The 14,908-nt window shown below is 53.2% G+C and overlaps 1 protein-coding gene across 1 annotated transcript; it reads right to left on the bottom strand.

The window, feature by feature from the left end:
- Positions 1-1,001: 1,001 nt before the first annotated feature.
- On the bottom strand, positions 1,002-14,684 carry LOC310906745 (myosin-7). Its single transcript, XM_083856201.1, has 40 exons — positions 14,630-14,684; positions 13,809-14,026; positions 13,237-13,380; positions 12,666-12,822; positions 12,531-12,558; positions 12,190-12,301; positions 11,728-11,820; positions 11,537-11,600; positions 11,235-11,333; positions 11,043-11,146; positions 10,825-10,963; positions 10,622-10,740; positions 10,362-10,511; positions 10,018-10,188; positions 9,580-9,889; positions 9,429-9,496; positions 9,204-9,291; positions 8,970-9,087; positions 8,759-8,882; positions 8,448-8,584; positions 8,239-8,365; positions 7,997-8,125; positions 7,684-7,926; positions 7,154-7,330; positions 6,894-7,039; positions 6,711-6,801; positions 5,691-6,080; positions 5,475-5,601; positions 5,255-5,373; positions 4,769-4,965; positions 4,387-4,570; positions 3,986-4,151; positions 3,781-3,905; positions 3,364-3,672; positions 3,026-3,229; positions 2,697-2,822; positions 2,319-2,594; positions 1,761-1,856; positions 1,209-1,343; positions 1,002-1,121 (listed from the first exon to the last, which is right to left on the bottom strand). The coding sequence occupies exons 2-40, from the start codon at positions 14,007-14,009 to the stop codon at positions 1,101-1,103; spliced, it is 5,814 nt and encodes a 1,937-aa protein (XP_083712327.1). The 5' UTR covers positions 14,010-14,026; positions 14,630-14,684; the 3' UTR covers positions 1,002-1,100.
- Positions 14,685-14,908: the final 224 nt, after the last annotated feature.

Here is a 14,908-nt window from a genome sequence, read left to right as displayed (position 1 = left end):
TACCCATTGTGCCCTATAGATCCCTCCCCCCTGCCCCACAGACCGTCTCCTCTGCCCCACAGAGCCCTCACAGAGCCCCATCACTGCTCCATGGAGCCACAGAGAATCTCCACAGATCCCTACAGAGTCTTTTTAGAGCCCCATAGATTCACATAAAGCCCCATAGAGACATTACCCCACCCTTCCTCGGGCCGGGTTTGGCGGGGGAGGGGAGCGCCCGGACGCCGGGGTCCCCTGGGGTCCATCATGCGGCGCCGCCTGGACCGGGAGGGATGGGGCGACAGATGGACGGGGGAAGGGAGGGTGAGGGGGGAAGCGGGGAGGGGCAGGCAGGAGTCAGAGGGACAGTGGGACACAGAGAACATGCAGAGACCAGGCGGACGTGGAGGAGGTAGAAGGACTATGGGAGATGGAGGACACAGGGCTGGTGGACCAAAAGGTGGTGGGGTGATGAATGGAAAGTCCAGAGCAATGGAGGGACATGGGGCAGAATGTCAGTAGGGCGTGGGGGGTTGCGGGGCATGGTGTGCAGTGGGATGGAGCAGCTGGTGGCGAGGGGAACACTGAGGGCAGGGCAGAGGGACCCCAGCACCTGCAGCAGGGCAGGGTGCAACCTCAGGAGCCAAGACATGCCTGAGGGATCCACTCGGGCTCTGCGCCATATGTGGGGGGCCCAGATACTGTCCCCCACCTCCAGGGGTCCCTCCCTCCCCACCCCCACATCTTCCCAAAACATGTCTCTCACCTCACATGGATCTAGGTTGGTGTGGAGCATGTTGAGGTTACAGAACACGGAGTAGATAAAAATACACTATGGGGCAGCTCAAGGTTGAGCTCATGGTTCACATCACATTGCACTGTAGGTCAGGTTGCATCATGCTTTGGGGCACACTGTGCTGCAGATTGGTTGGTGATCTTGTGTGGGCTACAGGCATCGTGTGGGTGTCATGCCATGGGGAACCTCCAGCCTCCCCACACAAAAACAGCCTCACAGAAACTGCTGCTGCTCAATGCTTTTTATTGGATGACCAGGGTTAGGGGGCTGGGAGTGGGGGTGGACCACTTGGAGGTCCAGGGGATATTGTTGGGGGTCCAGAGCTTCACTCTTCATGGAGTCCCTTCTGATGGAGAGTAAGAAAAAGGGACTGTGAGCATGAAGAAGTTGTGGGGCAGACATAGGGCAGCTGTAGGGCAGGGGAAAGTCCCACCTTGGCTCCAATGTCACGGCTCTTGGCCCGCAGCTTGTTGACCTGGGACTCGGCGATGTCAGCACGCTCCTCTGCCTCATCCAGCTCGTGCTGTGCCTTGCGGAACTTCGCCAGGTTGGAGTTTGCCTGTTCCTCCTGAGGTGCAGGGACACCAGTGAGGCTCCCACACAGCTCTGTCTGGCTTCCTGCCACTCTGGCAGTTGTCCCTCTATCCTATCTTCTTATTGCTCCATCTGGACCCACCTGTCCTTCCAGACATCCCATCTTCCAGCCACTCAATCATCTACTCAACAAACCATCCATCTAACATTCTATCCATCCATCCATCCATCCATCCATCCATCCATCCATCCATCCTTCCCACCATCATCCCTACATCCCACCACCCACTCATTTTCCACACTTTCTCTTGACCTACTCTCCTCAGCCCCTGACTCCTCACTCCTTGACCATCCCAAGGTCCCCTGCTACTCCCCACATCGTCTCCCACACCCTAATCCCATACTGTCCCCTCCTGGGGTGTAGTCCCACAAATGTCACTTCAGTGCTCACCGCCTCCTCTGCCTGTCGTTTGTAGGCCTTGACCTTCATCTGGAGCTTGTCCACGAGGTCCTGGAGCCGGACCAGGTTCTTGCGGTCCTCTTCCGTCTGTGGGATGAGACACGTGTGGGTCAGGACATAACCTTACCTGTGCTTTGAATCATCACCAGGGCAGTGAGGGTCAGGAGACAGTTAATGGTGTTCTTAGGACAATTAATTGTGTTCTTGGAGCTTCTCTAGATCTGTGTGTGGCCCCAGCTGTGGGGCAGAAAGCGGGTTGTCTCCCTGTTTGATAGTATCATCTTGCCCCTGATGAGATCCCATCTGAGGTTCTGGATCAGGCAAAGATCCAATGGATGCTGGAGCACCAAGAAGTGGCCTGGGTGGCTCATGACCTGGACCATGTTCTGGATCCCACTACAGTATCACACATACACACAGTGGGTGGTCTAGTTTTCCCATATCTCTCTGGCCAGCAGTTCAGCCATGTTCTAAGTCATATACAGAATGAGACAAAAGGCTTGGGGCCACAGGGAGAGTAGTTGACCTGGACCAGCCCAGGAGCCCCACCTGGTAGCTGAGCTCCTTGACGCGACGCTCAGACTTGCGGAGACCCTTGACACTCTCAGCATGGCGCTTCTGCTCAGCCTCCAGCTCATTCTCCAGCTCCCGCACACGAGCCTCCAGCTTCTGCAGCTGCTTCTTGCCCCCTTTGAGGGCCAACTGCTCAGCCTCATCCAGTCTCATCTGCAGGTCCTTGATGGTCTGCTCCATGTTCTTCTTCATCCGCTCCAGATGGGCGCTGGTGTCCTGCTCCTTCTTCAGCTCCTCTGCCATCATGGCCGCCTGCCCGAGGAGAGAAGCAAGCAGAGAAGGAGGACCAAAGCATGCTCTCCATCACCCTCCAGTGGAAGGTGTTGTAGATGTCGGTCCCGCCATGACACTCACATCAGTGATGGCTTTCTTGGCCTTCTCCTCAGCATTCCTACACTCCTGGATGGCCTCTTCCACCTCTGTCTGCAGCTGGGAGATGTCAGCCTCCATCTTCTTCTTCTGGTTGATAAGGCTGGTGTTCTAGAGTTAGAGGAGAAGATCTCAGGAGGTATCTGTTGAACTGCTGACCCATCCTTCTTCAATCCCCCAGTACTTAATGCTCCTCTGCTCCCTGCCAACTCTGCAGGCTTAAAGGATCTGGAGATCTTGACAAGTCAACCCATTAGAAGCCCACACCCATGGATGGAGGTAACCTCTCTCCTTGAAGGTATGTGAGGTCTCACCTGTGAATGGAGAAGCTGGACCCTCTCACTGGCCTCAATCAGCTCCTGCTCAGCCAACTTGCGTGCCCTCTCAGTCTGTTCCACCACTGCCCGCAGCTCCTCCAGCTCTGACTGAAGGAGGTTGTTTCTCCTCTCCACAATGGCGATATTCTCCTTCAGGTCCTCGTTGACCCGTACCATGTCATCCAGCTGCAGTTGGGTGTCCTACAAAGTGGCATGTGGGAAGAGGGTGAATGGGGATGGTGGGCAAGTAGCTCAAGGTCTGCCTTTCTTCCACTCTGGGGTGGTGGGACCTACTATATCTCAACATGCTTTGGGGACAGTGGTCTGATGGGTACCTTGAGGTAGCCCTGCAATGTCTTGACTTGCTTCTGAGCCTCAGCAGCCACGCGGTTGGCATGGCTGAGCTGAATCTCCATCTCATTGAGGTCACCCTCCATCTTCTTCTTCAGCCTCAGGGCCTCGTTGCGGCTCCGGGTCTCAGCATCCAGAGACGTCTGCAGTGAGTCCACCACCCGCAGGTGGTTGCGCTTGGCCTGCTCCATCTCCTCATCCTTCTCGGCCAGCTTGCGCTCATAGTCTGCCTTCACCTGGTTGAACTCCAGTTGGGCCCTCAGGATCTTTCCCTCCTCATGCTCCAGAGAGGCCTGGTGGAGACAGAGAGAAATTAAAGGGCCACAGAGAGGGAAATTAAAGGGCCACAGAGGAGACTAGGACAAATTAGGGCTTTATATGGGGTATGTGATTTGACTCACCTCAGCCTCCTCCAGTGCAGCTTGGAGCTCCAGTTTTTCAGCATCCAGCTGCTTCCGGACCTTCTCCAGTTCATGGATGGTCTTGTGGCTGCCACCCAGCTGCTCCGTGAGGTCCGAGATCTCCTCTGCTCAGATAAGATCTCATCAGATTTGGTGGAAGGTAGTGGAATACAAGAAGGCGAGTGGGGAAGGACCACAGTCTCACCTTGGAGATTCTTGTTTTCCCTCTTTAAAGTCTCTAAGTGATCTAGTGATTCCTCATAAGCATTTTTCAGCTTGAAGAGCTCTGTGCTGAGGGACCTGGCCTCTTTCTGCGATGCTTCCAGCTCCACCTGTGACTCTTCAAACTTCTGCTTCCACTCAGACAATATCTATGAGGACACCACTTGCTCAGCTGCTGCTTTGCCCATGAAGAACCCTCTTTCCATCCTCCTCCTCTTTCCCCAATACTCTCCCTGAATGGGACATGAAGCTCTGCTAAAACATGGCCCTTGAAAGACATTCAGCTTACTTCTGGACTTCTCCTGCCTCTTTTTGATTTGTGTGACCCGCATGTCTCTACCCCTTCCCCACTCTTCTCCTTCCACCATTTCTTGGCCCTCCTACCTTGTCAAAGTTTCTCTGCTTCTTGTCCAATGCAGCAGCTGCTGCATTTGACCGCTCCAGGTCTGCCATGAGATCTTCAATCTCATTTTGCAGCCGGTGCTTGGTCTTCTCCAGGGAGGAACACTTGGCATTGACCGCCTCCACCGCCTCTTCAGCCTCCTGCAGCCGCTGGGCCAGCTTCTTCCTGCCATGGGACAAAACCTGGCTGTGGTGACCCATGGAACAAGTGGGCCAACTCAGACCTTATTCTACCTATTGACTGGCTGAGGCTCTACTCTGGATCTCTTCTACCATCTCCAGATCCCCTGGATCCTTCTACTGTGGAAGAGTCTCCACTCTCCCCTGCCCCACAGAAGCTCCCTTCCTGGAGAGATTTACTCACTTGGCCTCCTCCAGCTCCTCAGTGCGCTGAATGGCATCTGTCTCATATTTGGTCCTCCACTGTGCCACCTCAGAGTTGGCCTTGGAGAGTGAGCGCTGGAGCTCAGCCTTGGCTTCTGTCTCCTCCTCATACTGCTCCCTCAGAAGGTCACAGTCATGCCGGGCTGACTGGAGGGCATGGGCCAGTGCATTCTTGGCCTGAGAGAGGAGAGAGTTATGAAGGAAGGAGAAGCTGGGTCCCTATCAACTTGAGCTATATTGGCATTCTCTAACTCCAACATCCTAGTTACCAACCACCAACCCAACCTAACCCAACCCAATCCAACCTCCTTATAACGCACCAACCCTACTGAACTTCTGAGGACCCTCAATTCATTTTCTCCTACTGTGAAGGCAGGTTCATGATGCACATCTCAATCCCAAACTAACTGCATCCTTGACACTGGAGGTGTCTTTCAGCCCCCCTGTTCCCCCAATAAAGGCCTGCCTTGACTTCTTCCTCTAGCTGCCTCTTGAGGTCCTCCAGCTGTTGTGTGTAGGTGAGTTTCCCTCGTGTCATCTGGTTGATGAAGGCTTCCTTCTCTTCCAGCTGCCTGGAGAGCTCACCTGTCGGGTGAAGTGGTGGATAATCACTTGCAGAACACACCACAAAGCCACCCCACTGGGCAAGAGTTAGTCAAAGAGTTAGGGAAGAGCAAGCCTCTCACCATTTTCTGTCTGGAGCTTGGCTCGTTGAGTGGTGAGGTCATTGACCATGCGTTGAGCCTCTTCAGACTTGGTCCGGTGCTCATTCATCTGATCTTCCATGGTGCGGCACATCTTCTCCAGGTTGGCCTACAAACAAGAAGGGCACGAAGATGAAAGGGAACCTTGAAAGGGCAATAGAAGTGTTGTCTCTTCATGGCTGGAGACCTATTTCTTACCTTGGCCTTTATCAGTTGCTCCATGTTGGAGCCGACATCATCCAGCTCCAGCTTGAGCTCACTCTTCTCTTTCTCCAGCTTCTGCTTGACACGCTGTAAGTTGTCGATCTGCTCGCTGAGCTCGGCCACGCTGTCGGCGTGCTTCTTGCGCAGCGCAGCAGCCGTGGCCTCGTGCTGCAGCGTGGCCTCCTCCAGATCCCGCCGCATCTTCTGGAACTCTGCCTCCCTCTTCTTGTTGAGCTCGATCTGCACTGAAGTGGCACCACCCGCCTCCTCCAGCCGCTCGCTGATCTCCTCCAGCTCCCGTGACAGGTCTGAGCGCAGCTTCTCCACCTTGGCTCTGCCTGTCCGCTCTGCCTCCAGCTCTTCCTCCAGCTCCTCAATCCGCGCCTGTGCTCCAGGGATGAACATGTTTTCAGCGGACTTGGTTTTGCCCAACTCCTCCACTCAACTCAACCAATCAAGCTGGAGAGTCTTTAAGTCAATTCAAGTCAACCTAACCAACTGTAGACTCTTCAGCTCAACCAGTCTTGATCCCATCCAGTTCTCTTCAACTTAGTCAAGATCTGAGCTCTCCAGGTCAACCTGGCCTTATCTGAAGACACTCTCCACCTTCTCAAATTACCTTGAGATTCATTCAACTCAACCAGTCCTAGAAGTAACTGGACCAACAGACAATTCAGCACAAACTTCTCTAAGAACATTAGAATGAATGTGATTCAACCCAGATGGTCTGCTCAGCTCAGATGATTCTACCCTAGATGCTCTCCCTACCTTGAGTACTCCCAACCCATTGGTTCAGCTCAACCCCCACAAAAGCCAACCTGTACAGGAGCCAGCCCATGAGAAATTTCAAGGCAATAAATGACAGAGAAGTTCTGGGACAAAGGACATGCCATGGGCTTCCAACCTCAGGTGGGTGGCACACTGGTTTAGGTCCTTCTCAAAAAGATATGAAGAAGATAATGGGGAGGACTAGTTCCTACTTCTGATTGACCCCCAAGCTGAAGCCAACCTCACCTGAAGCTCTTTGAGCTTCTTCTGGAGCTGGGCTGCAACTGCTTGCTCATCCTCAATTCTGGCATTGAGGGCATTGAGCTCAAAGTCTTTCCTAGGTGTGGGGAGAAACACCAGCAAGTCATTCTCTTAAGTGCTCAGCAGAAGTGTTATGGGTAAAGGACAAGTAAGTGTGCAGGCCCTTACTTTTTCAGCCTCTCATCCAATTGTTGCTTGTCATTCTCCAGGTCCATGATATTCTCCTGAGCCAGCTTCAAATCACCTTCCAGCTTCCTTTTGGCCCGTTCCAGGTCCATCCGGATCTTCTTCTCCTGCTCCAGTGAACTCTCCAGCTGCAAGTGAGGAAGAGACACACCCATAAGCCTCTGCAAACAAACACTACAGAAGGACTTCCACACCCCAAGGGACCACCTATGTGCCCGTTGTGGGAGGAAACCAACACTCACATCATCCACTTGCTGTTCCAGCTTGACTTTGGCCTTTGTCAAGGTGTTGACCTTGTCTTCCTCTGCCTGCAGGTCATCCAGTGCTTGCTGGTGAGATTCTTGCAGAGCCTTCTTCTCCTTCGTTAGCTTGACAATGATCTCGTCCAGCCCGGCCATCTCCTCTGTGAGGTTCTTGACCTACAGGAGGAGAAATATCAGGCCTCCTGCTTGGTACCAGAGGTAGGGCAAGAGACAGGAGGTTGTTCCTGCTTTTGGTGAAGCTGGGTCTAAGTCAGGAGGAGTAGTAAAACACAACCAGCCTTGGTTCTTGGTGATGCAGTCCAACCAGCCTTGGATCATCACAGCCCAACCCAAGCAGTTTTGAGTCTTCATGACCCAATTCATCCAGCCTTGAATTTAGCAGCCCAAACAGCCTTGATTCTTGGCAACACAACCCAACCAGCCTTGGATCTTCACCAGACTCTATTCATTTTGGCTTGAGTCAGCTCAATTCCCCACAATTTGAGGTTAAGACCTCTCCCTACACTCACCTTGTTCTCAGTGGCATGTTTCTCCTTTTCCACCTTGGCCAATGACAACTCTAGGTCATCAATGTCCTTCTTCAGCTCTGAGCATTCATCCTCCAGCTTCCTCTTCTTTGCTGTCAACTCAGCATTCATCTCCTCCTCATCCTCCATCCGCTCAGTCATCTCCTTCACCTTGGCCTCCAGCTGGATCTTGTTCTTGATCAGCTGGTCACATCTCTCCTCAGCATCAGCCAGGTTGTCTTGCTCCTGGAAAGGGTAAGCTTGGTTTGAGGTGGATGAAAAAGGAGTGTGGGGCCAGGACATCTAGGTCACTCACAGCCTGCACTTGGAGCTGAAGGTCATTCTTCTCCTGCAGCATGGAGACCATCTTCTCCTCCAGCTCCTTTCGCCGGGCTTCTGACTTCTCTAGGGCTTCCTTCAGCCGCCCAAACTCTTCTTTCATGTTCTGTGGGAGACACAAAGGTGGCATGTAAATCTCATTTCTTCCTTTTTGTCCCCACGTACCATTTCCTCTCTCCATCCAGCCACCCACCTTCCCTACCCATGGCCTTGTCCTACCTGCATCTCTTTCTCCGTCTCAGCACTCTTCAATAAGGGCTTGATCTTGAAGTAGAGCTTCATCCAAGGCCAGTTCTTCACCCCCATGAAGGCCCTAATGTTCCACTGGATCACCAGCAATGAATCCCTGGAGAAACCGCATCATGATGTGGGTCACCAGGGGCTTCCACTCAACATGGATGCAACACCATCTCCATCTCACCACCTACCTGCGCTCCAAGATCTTCTTGAACTCCTGACGGGACAGGAAACCACGGACTTGGGCCTGCAAGCGGGTCATGATCCGGGCTAGGCGCTCATCCCTCATCTCCTCCAGCAGCCCCAGCAGCCCAGCCTTGAAGAAGACCTTTGAGGAGAGATGAAGATAAGTGCTGCTGCGATTTGGAGGTGTGGTGGAGGGATGGGTGGTGGTGTTGTTGGAGGGAGCTCAGATGGGCAGGTATATAAGTACATGATCTGGTCCCACCATGAAAACCTTGTGGATGGTGAGACCACCAGAACTGAGACCAAGTGACCTCACCTTGGTGTGTCCAAATTTGTACTGGTTGTGGTCAATATCAAGGGATCCCAGGAGCTTCTCAGCGCCTTTGCGGCTGTCAATGAACTGCCCCTCAGGGATGGCAGCAGGGTTCAGGATGCGGTATCTGGTAACCAGAGAGGACATGAAACTTCTGAAATCAGCCCCAATGGGATTGTCCACCCCATCCCCACATTTTCTCCTCTGTGCCTACCGCTGGCGGAAGTCCCCATAAAGGATGCGATTGGGGAAGCCCTTGCGGCAGATGCGGATGCCTTCCAGCACTCCATTGCAGCGCAGCTGGTGCATTACCAGGGGGTTGTTCATCACACCTGGTGGGTCATCAAGACTGGTGAGTCAAGGCCTGCCCCACAGCACTGCTCCCCACCACCACCTCTGGCCAAGGCCCAACACTGTCCTCTGGATCAACCTTTAGGGATTGGCTTACCAGGAGACTTGGTCTCATTGGGGATGATGCAGCGGACAAAATGAGGGTGGGTGGACCGCAGGTTGGTCATCAACTTGTTGAGATTCTCCTGAAAGATGGAGGAGGAGATGATGAAGGGAATGAAGACACCTCCCAGCCTGTCCCACCAAGGGTCATCCCTTGCCCTAGGACATGTTTTCCATGCCCACATACACTGGGATCCACCAATAACCCTTGGACTCTCACCCGATGCAGGGCAGAGACAGTTTGGAAGGAAGAACCTTTCTTCTTAGCTCCTTTCCCCTTCTCCACAGCTGTTGGAGAAGAAGAAAGGATGAGATAGGACAGGGACAGGGTGGGAAGAGCCCCAGATTCTGGGGAAGGGGGTTCCTCTTACGTGCATCAGCCCCAGCATAGTTGGCAAACAGGTTGGCCAAGAGCTTCAGGGCTGATTTCTGGTAGAGCCCCACCACGGTCTCATTGAGGGGGTCCTTGTTCTTTTGCAGCCACCCAATGATGTTGTAGTCCACTGTGCCAGCGTAGTGGATAAGGGCAAAGTGGGCCTCTTGCTTCCCCTTGATGTTTCGTGGCTTCCCAAAGTTGGCCGACTTGCCCAGGTGATTGTCAAAGAGCTTGGCCTTGAAGGTCATGTCCGTGGCCTTGGGAAACATGCACTCCTCCTCCAGGATGGACATGATCCCCATTGGCTAGGAAGAAAAGACCTTGTTGGCTACAGTGAACACCAAATACAACCAAACTGACCAACTTTGAGGTTCCTGCCAAGCTGCAACTGAAAGGGCCCTTCCCCAGCATGAGGTCCTGAGGGCGGTAGTACCTTCTCAATGAGGTCAATGCAGGCCTGGAGGTCCATGCCAAAGTCAATGAACTCCCACTCAATGCCCTCCTTCTTGTATTCCTCCTGCTCCAGCACGAACATGTGGTGGTTGAAAAACTGCTGCAGCTTCTCGTTCGTGAAGTTGATGCAGAGCTGCTCGAAGCTGTTGAACTGGGGAAGGAGAGAGGAGATGACCAATGGGGTCAACAGAACAACTAATATATTCAGTGGGGTCAAACTGAGCCCCAACTGGGTCAACATATATGAAAACAAATATCTGACCATCCAGTAGGATTAACTCTACACCCAATGGGGTCAACACAACACAGTCAACCAGGGCTTACATCAAAGATTTCAAAGCCAGCAATGTCCAGCACACCAATGAAGTACTGCCGTGGCTGCTTGGTCTCCAGGGAATTGTTGATCCTGGTTACCATCCAGTTGAACATCTTCTCATACACGGCTTTGGCCAAGGCTCCGACAGCATAAATCACCTGGATGAATGACACCCCACCAGTGAGAGGAGCCTCTTGGTGTCCTCCTTGGTGGAGATGGCACCATGTCACCTGAAAAGGGGGATATTTTGGGGATGTCCTCTACTCACCTGCTGGACATTCTGCCCCTTGGTGACATACTCATTGCCCACCTTGACCCGAGGGTGGCACAACCCCTTGAGAAGATCAGCTGAGTTCAGCCCCATTAGGTAAGCTGACTTGTCTGCCTCTGAGGATGAAGAAGAGAAAATTTGAACCTGGAAGGACCGCGGAGTTTACCCCAGTTTCCACTTCTACCTTAGCTGGACCCAACCTTCTGTGCCGTCTGGTTCCGCCTGCTCTTCCCGTTGTTTCTGCTTGAACTTCATGTTGCCGAAGTGCATGATGGCTCCTGTCAGTTTATAGATGGAGTTCTTCTCCTCTGGAGTGAAGCCCAGGACATCAAAGGCACTCTGTGGAGGAAAAATGTGTTCAAGACCTTCTCTAGCCCATAGAGATCCATACACACTGCCTGATAGCCTCCCATCTCACATCTGTGGCCAGGAGCTCCTCTCCATCATCAATGGATGGAACTGTGGTCTCTCCTTGGGAGATGAAGGCATAGTCATAGGGGTTGTTAGTCACCAGCATCATGTCTGAAAGGATAAAAAAGGGTTGGGACAGGCAGCTCCCAAAGGAGGAGCAGGATCAGGTATTTGGCGGTAGGTTGAGAGCGTGGCTCACCCAATAGCTCTGGCTTCTTATTGGAGAGGATCTGGTAGTAAATGTGGTAGTTTCTTTCAGCCTTCAGCTGGAAGATGACGCGGGACTTCTCCAGGAGGTCTGGGGTGGGGATGAAGAGAAGATGGGTGCAAGTTGGGATGAGGAGATAGAGTCAGATGGATGAATGGTGGGAGGCTTGAGGATGTGGAAGGGTAGGTGGATGGTGGCATGAGGAGAAAAATGGATAGGTGGATGGAGAGCTAGATGGAGGGAGGGATGGTGGACAACAAATTGTCATCTCATGGGGCCCTCAACCTACTCACAGGTCTCAATGTCAGCTGATGCCAACTTCCCAGTGGCCCCAAAATGAATCCGGATGAACTTCCCCTGGAAGAATAGTGAAAGGAGGTGAAGGTGGCCGGCCACCTTCTCTCAGAACACCCTAGCTACAGACCCTTCCCCACAGACTCCACCCCATAGACTCTTCCTCACAGACTCCACCCCCAACACTCACAAATCGGGATGAATTGTCATTCCGGACAGTTTTGGCATTGCCAAAGGCTTCCAAGGCAGGGTTGGCCTGGATGATCTGGTCCTCCAGAGTGCCCTGGATGGAATGGGACAGTGTCAGGGGCGGTTCTCACAGTGAGGGGCAGGGGATGTAGGATGTGAGTTTTAAATAGATGGATGGGAGAACACAGCAGTCCATGAAGGTTTGCGTGGGTGGTCAGGTTGATGGACAGGGACGTGGGTTGATGACATGGCTAGGGGGAGGGATGGTTAGTTGTTTGGGTGGGGATGGAACAGATGAATGGAAGATTGGATAGATGGTTGGTTGGTTGGTTGGATGATTGGTTGGATTTTTGGGTGTTCGGTTGGGTAATTGTTTGGCTGGTTTATTGTGTCATTGATTGGACAGACAGGTGGCAGAATGTTGGCCACACGCCAGGTGTCATCCCCCACCCACTCCCCTTACCTTGCCTGGGGCTCCCGCCTCCTTCTTGCCACGGTCACCAATGGCAGCGATAACAGCAAAGTACTGGATGACCCTCTTGGTGTTCACTGTTTTCCCCGCCCCGGATTCTCCGCTGAAGATAGCCAAGGAGAGCAATGGTTGGATACTGGTGCTATGGTGCTGGGGGTAGGGACTCACTGGGGAGGGATGGATAATGGATCTCCACAGACAAGGCCATGTTGTGATAAAGGGTTGGCCAGTGGGCATGACTTCAGGGAGGAAGGGGAGGGGCTGTGTGTCAGCTTGGGGGTGTCTTAGCTGTAAGCAGGACTAAGACAGTGTTTACCGATGAGATCACTCACGTGATGAGGATGGATTGGTTCTCCCGATCTGGTGGGATGAGGAGAAGAAACATGAGACTCTGAAGCCCACTTTGGCTCTGCCCCACATCTCCTGCTCCCCAAAAAGGAGCAGGCAATATGGTTATGGGTCCCTACCTGTCAGCATGTTCTGGTAGGCATTGTCAGAGATGGAGAAGATGTGGGGTGGAGCTTCACTCCGTTTCTTTCCCCGGTAGGCAGCCACCACCTCGGCATTGTAGACAGGCAACCACTTGTAGGGGTTGACAGTCACGCAGAAGAGCCCTGAATAAGTCTGGAGAAAGGAGCAGGTGGGTCAGAGCCAGGAGGTGTCACTCCACCAAGTGGGTCCAAGGGGTCTGCAGAAGTGACTTCTTGTGTCTAGGGGGTATCTTGGGTTTAGGTGACCCCTGTGGTCTGGAGATGGGACATCTTGGGTTTAGGGGACCAAAGAAGTCTGGAGAGAGAATGTCTCAGTTCCAGGTGGCCCATGTGATCTGGAGAAGGGACATCCTAGTTTTGAGTGGCCCAAAGAATCTGGGATATCTTGGATCTAGGTGGCTCAAGGTGTGAAGAAGGATCCACCATTATGGGCAGACCATGAAATCTGGAGAAGGGACATCTTGCATCCATATGGCCCAAGGGGTCTGCAAAAGGGGTGTCCAAGTTCTGCATGGGGTCTCAAGAACCTCATGGGCTCCCAACTCACATAGATCATCCAAGATGCGTAGCGGTCCTTGAGGTTGTAGAGGACGGCAGGCTCGTGGAGGAAAGTCAGCATGGCCATGTCCTCAATCTTGTCAAACTTGGGGGGGTTCTGCTGCATGATCTGGTCCTCCTTGACTGTCACTGTCTGTTCAAGATAAGGAGGACTCCATGGAGCAGGAACACAGGGCAAGGAGTTGCCCCAGTTGTTCCCTCCCAAAGGGCTGGGAGCTGGGCATCTGGGTGTTTCCTTGAGAGCCAGAGGAGGTCTAGGTGTCCCTCAAGTGATAGAGAAAATGTTTTGGGGTCTGGGTGTCTTTGAGGTAATAGAGGAGGTTGGATGGGGTCTAGCTGTCCAATGGGTTCTGGGAAGGGTGGATCAGGGTCTAGATATTTCCTGGGTTCTAGAGAAGATGCTGTGGAATCTGAGTATCCCATGGGTGCTGCAGAAGGCATGTTGGGGTCTAGATGTTTCTTGGGTTCTAGAGAAGGTGGGTTGGGTTCTCTGTGTCCCATGTGGAATGGAGTTGCTATTTTGAGGTTCTGGTATCCCATGTGCGGCTGGGGTCCCCCCACCTTGCCATGTTCGGTCTCAGCAGTGATCTTGGAGCCCTCACGGCTGATAATGGTGGCCTTGACATATTCCTCCTTTTCATCAGGAACGAAGATGTCCTTCTTCAGGTCGAAGGGGCGGGTCTGGGCAGCCAACCGTTCCTTCTCCGACTTGCGGAGATAGGGGGCGGCCTCCCCAAATTCGGCCATCTCCACATCAGGCATGGTGGCGGTGGACAAGGCTGGGTGGGGTAGGAGGGATCAAACTCTCCAAGTGCTGCCAGTTCCCCCCAACTGACCCCATTGCAGCTCTTTTCTTGGTCAACCCATCATTCCCTGTTCTTCTCCCTACCTACCACTTTCTCCCGGTCAACCCATCTCCTTCATTCCTCCCCATTGCTCCCAGTTCCTCTCCAATGCTCCCACTCCTCCAAGCTGGCCCATCCTAGTCCATCCTCAGTGCTTTCATCATCTAGAGTTCCCTCCCAGTGCTTCCACTGTCTCTCCAGTGCTCCCAGCCAGCCCCATCCAAAGTGATCTCATCTTCTTCCATTCTTCTCCAGTGCTCTCCGGTTCCTTTCCAGTGCTCCTAGCTCTTGCCAGTTGTCCTCATCTCCATCCCGAGTTCCTTCTTGGAAGTCCAAATGCCCTCCCCAGTTTTTTGCACTGCCTCACATTGCCTGCCCTTTATCCCACCTCAGCACCTTCCAGTATTCCCCAGTGTTCCTGCATCCCTCCCAGTCCTTCCCAGTTCCCCTACAGACCCTCTCAGTATCATCTCAGACCCTCCCAGTCGCCTCCAGTCTCCCAGGCACCCCTCAGTTCCTTCCACTACTCAGCCCCACCTCTCTCTGTGGTCTCCGAGTCAGGGGATGACAGTGCAGACTCAGGGCGGTTCTGGTCCTGTTTCGGGACACAACACCCCCCCGCAGTATATACCAGTATGTCCCAGTGTATCCCAGTATGTCTAATTACTTCCCAGTATCCCAGCCCCACCAGTACTTCTCCAGTACACCACCACACAGACACACACAGACAGAGTACTGCTCAGTAGTCCCCGTATCCCCCTAGGATTTATCCAGTACCCTCCTTCCTCCCCCAGTATCACTCCAGTCCCTCCCAGT

The sequence above is a fragment of the Zosterops lateralis genome (assembly GCF_965231275.1).
Source record: "Zosterops lateralis genome assembly, chromosome: 1".
In the NCBI taxonomy this organism is placed as follows: domain Eukaryota; kingdom Metazoa; phylum Chordata; class Aves; order Passeriformes; family Zosteropidae; genus Zosterops; species Zosterops lateralis.
Note: the sequence above shows the minus strand (reverse complement) of the source record. Positions and strands in the feature narration are given on the sequence as shown.